Raw genomic sequence first — 6,773 nt, 5'->3', positions numbered from 1 at the left:
TTAGGAATGCTGCGGCCCCTCCACCGCCGCAGCTCGTGATGGCCTCCAAAAACAAACTAGTTGCCACCTCCGTTTATTTTTTTTTTGTTTTACAAACATTTAGTTTTTACAATATTTACAAGTTACTTTACGGAAGATAAATAAAGGAGCCATGCAAATGCGGCATGTTTCTTTTGGGACTTTAAACTTTGGATACATGTAGTTACCTCTTCGCTTTAAGCGAGAAGGAAGATCAACCATTCTTCCACAGTCAATACATAACCTACTGGAGCCTCTAAAAGACTCATAGTAGTTTAGGGTTACATAACCACAGTTTTCCCTATGATAGCTCAAAACGTCCTGCCTTAGCGTTGATGGAAGATCAACACTTTCTTTTACATAAGGTAAAAGGATAACGTTTGTGCAAATCTCCCTAATTGAAAGCTCAGACAGGGACAACATGATGGCAAGAAGGTTCCAAATAGAATAGTCTTTTTATTTGCCCCCCAGAAAAGCTGCGGCCCCTCCACCGCCGCAGCTCGTGACGGCCTCCAAAAACAAACTAGTTGCCGTCTCCGTTCCCCCAAAATTTCTCTTACCACCTTCTCAAGGATGGGATCAAAGATTGTAGACAGGAACATCTTCTCAATCTGGTCCAATTGTATAGACGTGCTGCACAGATGGTGCATCTATCTCTTGGAGTCTTAAATTTTGGTACACATACAATTGTTCCAAACCGCCGAAAAGAAATATTCGCTGCCTCTCCACAATCCTTACAAAACTCTTCATTGTCGAGAAAACAAATATGGTAGTAGACATAGCCACAGTTTTCATAGTGGTAATTGAATATGTAATCTTTAATCACAGGTGGGATTGCTGCTTGCTTTACAGCACTCAAAAGAAACATGTTATCAGTAATTGTTCTAGCTGAGAGCTCAAGTAGGGACAACATGGTGGCGAGAAGGTTCCAAGTGGAATGACACTCACCCCTCCACACATGGTTTACGGGCCTTTCAGCCGCGCCAGTGACCTTCATACATGGTTTACAGGCTTTTTAGTCAGCCGTGCCAGTGACCTTCACACATGGTTTACGGGCTTTTTAGTCAGCCGCGCCAGTGACCAGCATTCACACATGCACAAGGAGTAGCTCAAGTCCCTCCAGATTTGAGCGCCTCAATGTACAAACACATTCAAAAATAGCCCCACTCCAGTTGGATCCTAGCCACCATGTGTTTCGCATCGTGTTTCGGCTGGATATTCTCCATCAAGCGCGACGAGCCGTCGCCATTTATCGTCAAGACAAGGGTGGTATTTCTTAGACCGGTGGAGCCAATCTACGAAGAACTTCGACCCTTGGATCTCAGGCCACCACCGTTACCACCAAGAAACACAGAATATGCCACCATAAAGGTATGTAGTGATAGTGGAGAGGGGAGCGCAACACATGTGCAACATGTGTTCAGTGTCCAACATGATCTCTCTGATGCTGGTCGTTAGTGATTTTGTTCAACATTATTTATATCGCAGAGTATGTGAATTTTTGAATTTGAGTGAAGAAGACAACGATTCAGACACAGATTCGGAATTTGGGGTCAATTGGGGCCCGGGAGGGTGGAACGGGTGGAACGAGGTAGATATTGGGGACTGGGAGGAGCTGAGTGACAGTGATAGTGATAGTGATTCAGGAGTTGAGATCTTGGTGAGTTTTTTGAATTTTAAACCCATATGGAAGTGTATCATAATTGCTACCATGTTTCCTTTTTGGCCCCGTAATTTTAAACTGTTTGACCTCACTGATTGTAACTATATTCCTATCCTTTGTTCGTCTGATTCTATTTTCCTCAATGTCCATTGTTTGTGCAGCATCACCAAGGACCATCTCTTTCAAACTGTCAAATCCAATCTTTTTAGAAGTTTTCATGTTTAATGTAAGCCCTTTTACTTTACAAACGGGAATCAATTTTTGTTTGTTTGTTGACCACACGAGGTATGCATAGGTTTTTGGCCCTCCAGATACAAACTCTGTTATATATGAACCTGGTCCATACTCGGCCAACTCATCGGTCATTTCCCCTAGATAATCTCCCGTGGGAACTCTATACAAACCGCCCTTGTATACATACAATACAGAATCAGTATCATAATACAACACTTGACCACCCAAGGCATCTAGATGCTCATAGAGCTTCAATCTCGCTTGGGCAGTAGTGTAAGCTGCCACCACAACATTAACATTTTGCAATGGCTCACCAACCTCATCAATGTACTCCCAGCTGACAACAACAACCTCGTCATTGACAATCTGTACTCTATTTACATCAATTTCAGGACTGGTTAACATTTTGAAAAGTGTTTTTGGGTCTCTGACAATTGTAGCTTTGGTCTGATTTTCACGCTGACCAAATTTTCCCCAAAACGAGTTCAACATCAGTTTAGCCAAAGACCTCAAGCCACCATTCTTTACAATTTTATCTTTTTCCAGCTGGACACCCTCTTTTTTAAAATAATCGTCAATGTACTTGTTTTTGTCCTCATCGGTTTCACACCAGCCCGGGAACCCGGATGCTTCCTGTTTCATTTTTAAAAATTTATTTATAAAGTCAGTGAACAATCCTCCGTTTTCATATGTGGCTACCTTATACTCCCAAAGTTCATACATGTCGAGTACAACATAACCCTTTTCTACAGCTTTACGAACTTCGTCCATAGTCCAGGTCCCAATTAGTGCTCTGTCACCACTTTCATGGTCACAATCACTTTGAATCTGACCATCTCCACAAGTCGCGCACAAAACAAACATTAACTTGTCATTCATTTTGGCCGGGAGCACAGGATGGTAAAGATCACGTGGTGGGAGTACTTTACACTTCAATAGACCCTCAACATTAAGACCTCTCTGCCTACACTCTCTATCACCTACATAGATCGATGGATGGCCTACAGGGTACTTGCCATATTTACATACCCAGGGATAGAGAGAGCATACATCCACGTATTCAATGGTTTCCCCTTCAGCGCATTTGTGATAGGTTTTAGCATTGCCAGTTCGGCCCCCAAAAAATGCTTGCCTCGGGTTCAGAGGTAAATTGTTGAGGATCGGCAACTTTTCTAGGTGTTTCAGGTTTTCCGTCTTTTTTAACTTTCTAAATTCACATTCCCACATTTGTACGACGTTATCGCCCAACTTTGCTATTTTAGTTTTAGTCCGTTCATATCGTAAGTGAAGTGAGTCAGAGGGATCCTCTTTCAAAGCAAGTTCACGGTCGTAGGGAAAGCATTTGGGGCAGCCATGGAAGTAGCAGCCTTGAAATTCGTAAATATTTTGATCATCATAACCATCAACTTTCATTCCATTGATCTTAACTTCTTTTCCACGGCCAGCGTGTTCAATTCTAACTCCACGTTTCTCCTCTTCCCACGATAGCCACTGTAACGCGATTGCCGATTGGGCGTCTGTAAGCCTATAACCGTTTTTAGGAACGATGCCAATAGTATTTTTCTTCAAAAAGTTCCTGCGAAAAGCTAAATTGCATGCGCTGGCGATGGTCACAGCCTCGAGAAACGGGTCCACATTACACTCTTCCAGAAAAATTGAACGGAACTTTAAACAAGCTTGAGCCAAGATATCAACATCCGAGATACAGTACTCGAGGATTTCTTTCTTAAAGTCAAATGTAACGTGGTTTGCAACCTGATCATTATACCAGTTTTCAAAATCTTTGTGTGATTTTTCAAACATAGATTCTGGACAGTAAAACTCCTTTGCCGGCATAGGGCCCACATAATTTTGATTCTCAAGGGTGTTGAAAAGGTGGGGAAAATAGCCTTTCTTCTTTTCTGGAGGCAGGTCAAATGCTTTAGGTAGTGCAGCAAGAGGCATAGGGAAATAACTAAGTGAATCAACAAACCTCACATTGTCAATCTCCATCAAAATTACCTTAGTTCCCCGCATTACAAGTTTCGGGGTAAACTTTGTATCTTCTAGCACATACTTGAGCAAAAATTGGAAGTCAAAGCCCTGCCCATTGTGTGCGATTACACAGACATCTTTGAAAGTTTTGCGAACTTGCATCACATAGTCCATGAACTGAGTAACTGGTTCAGATTTAAAGACTCTTGTTCGATTTTTACAAGCCATACAAAATTTAGCCTCAATACACTGATAGCAAAACTGTTGTGACACACACAAGTTTACTTGATGCAATTTAGACTCGGGATCTGAGGGCAGGGACTCATCTTGACGGGTTTCCAAGTCAAAGAAAATAAACAGAAAATCTTTTGACTTTGGCTTTCTCATGTCAGGCTTCATATAACATTTGTGGTTAGGGTCTTCAAAAGAACCACACGGTTTACAATATACTTCGCCACATTTGTGAGGCTTAGACCGTTCTCTAATCCAAACCAGTTTCCCACAATCGAGACATTTCTTTACATTTTTACACTTGTCAGCTTCATGCGCGATAAAACATCCCTGATTTTTATAAGTCATGTTACATTTAGGGCACAGAACACCACCATTTTCCTCTACACAAGGGGGTGAGATGGTCTGACACTGTGAGCAGATGTTTGAGCAGCGGTGGGCTCCTTTGTGATCATAGGGTACATGGCATGCTTCACAAAAATATGTACAAACAAAAGCAGCAGTCAAACTATTAATCACATTGTAGTGACCATCGTGAAACAGTAAATTTAGTGTGAATTTTGCATTTTCTAAATTTCCCTCAAAGTAGACATCACGACCTTTGCTATCATAGTTGTACACGACAATTTTGTAGTTTGTTAAAAACCCCTGAAATTTTTCAAGTTCCGGGATCCCAGCTCCACCCTCTGGCATTTCAACCCTAGCTCGACGCACAAGTTCCTGGGCCCTAACTGTTTGCCTATTTGCCCTATCCTTTCTAACTGCATTATAGTCAGGATCTTTAGTTACATTGGCCATAGCCACTACAATTGCACGGGGAAGACACAATTTGTCTTTATTATTTATAACAACAATTCCCCGTCTTGCCTTGCATTCCTCATCAAACGTATTGTAAAACCCTGGTCTTACCCTTCCGGAACCTACAGGAAGGTTAATTCTAGTGCATTCCACTTTAAAGGTGTCGGTAGATTTTATGGATTCAGAGTTTGATTGCACAATACCACCAAAGATTTGCCACAAAACGTTTTCATCAATTTCAGTAGCCGGACGAAAATTTACATAGCCTGGTGCTTTTGATTTCAAGTTTAGACTCTCCAAAGTAAACCCAAGTTGATCATTTTCAAAAGCTTGTTCTTTCATACTATTTACAATTTGTGCAAACCCCTGTCTCAACCAATCAATCTCATTAGTCTCTGGAGGCGGATTGGTGAATTTAAATACAGTTTTACTCCCATACAATCTAAATTTATTTACATAAGTTTGATCAGTACTAATCAAATTAACAGGCTCAACTACTTTTACGGGTTCAACTACTTCATCAGATACGTTATCAGCCATACTAACATCCATCGTCGTCAAACGCCTAGAGCAAAGTAAAAGAGACGCGGAGACACAAGATCTAGAGGGGACACGACCTGCGCGCGCACACAGCTAAATATAGCACACCGATTGCACACTACAACACAGAGACACAAGATGTGGTGGGGACACAGCTGCGCGCACACAAAGCTGAATATAGCACACCGATTGCACAATACGTTACAATAAAGAAACAAAGTTTACTTACCACTGATGTACCGTAAATAATCAAACTAACATTTAACACTAGAAATAACTTTCAAACATAACCTCAAAACATCAAACACAAGAGCACACATCCAACACGTTCAATTGCCAAGAGCAAAGTGAAAGAAAATAAGTACTAAAAAGTTTAAATAGCAAAAATTGGCCAATCACACAACAGATCACCTATTTATGACCAATCAGGTACAAGCTTATTACAACCAATCAGCAACCAGGATACACACCATTAACACTTCCTTGTTTTGTTACAGAACCGTGATGATGAAGAAGAAGAAGAAGAAGAAGTTTAGTTTAGTGTTTGTAAATATTTTTAGAATAATATAAATATAAATCGTAGATATAGTAGCATTAAAACATATTTTAGACCAAACAATCTGTGTAATTATTCAGAACACAGCTTTGTGGAGGATATTTCATTTGACAAGAGTTAATCATTACGGAGGTTATATAAGTTGGCGAGAACCTACGCAATACGTAAAGTGAGGCTTGGCGGGAAGGTTACGTTGTTTGGTGCGATAATAAAAGTGAGGTTATGTTACTTAGCGGTAAGGTGAGATTTTTTTTCATTTGGCGCGAAAATAAAAGTGAGGTTATGTTACTTGGCGAGAAGGTGATTTTTTTCGTTTGGCGCGAAAATAAATGTGAGGTTATGTTACTTGGCGGGAAGGTGATTTTTTCGTTTGGCGCAAAAGTTAGGTTATGTCACTTGGCGGGAAGGTGATTTTTTTCATTTGGCGCGAAAGTCACTTGGCGGGAAGGTGATTTTTTTCGTTTGGCGCAAAAGTTAGGTTATGTTACTTGGCGGGAAGGTGTTTTTTTCGTTTGGCGGGAAAGTAAGGTTATGTTGTTTGGCGCAAAAATAAAAGTGAGGTTAGACCACGTGGGACACCAGAGGGCGACCACGTGGGACAAAAGGGGGCGTGGCCTAGGGGGAGGGGTGGGGATGAAATGCTGCTCTCTGATTGGTGGCCTGAAGTACAGCGTATCCTACTACCATAATAATTATATTTAAATGTAAAAGTGTGTACTTTGAATTAAATATTTTTGAACAAACTTAAATACCTTGACC

At 41.0% G+C, this 6,773-nt stretch overlaps 1 protein-coding gene across 1 annotated transcript; it reads right to left on the bottom strand.

Moving 5' to 3' along the window:
• Nucleotides 1-1,660: 1,660 nt before the first annotated feature.
• LOC128982348 (uncharacterized) lies at nucleotides 1,661-4,276 on the bottom strand. The gene is made up of 2 exons (XM_054401311.1): nucleotides 2,103-4,276; nucleotides 1,661-1,868 (listed from the first exon to the last, which is right to left on the bottom strand). Exons 1-2 carry the CDS (start codon nucleotides 4,274-4,276, stop codon nucleotides 1,661-1,663), a joined length of 2,382 nt encoding a protein of 793 aa, XP_054257286.1.
• Nucleotides 4,277-6,773: the final 2,497 nt, after the last annotated feature.

This window comes from Macrosteles quadrilineatus, unplaced genomic scaffold (genome assembly GCF_028750875.1).
Source record: "Macrosteles quadrilineatus isolate MER2022 unplaced genomic scaffold, UCM_ALF_1.0 Scaffold_210__1_contigs__length_175684, whole genome shotgun sequence".
In the NCBI taxonomy this organism is placed as follows: Eukaryota; Metazoa; Arthropoda; class Insecta; order Hemiptera; family Cicadellidae; genus Macrosteles; species Macrosteles quadrilineatus.
The sequence above is the reverse complement of the archived record's forward strand: the minus strand, read 5'-3'. Positions and strand labels throughout refer to the sequence as shown.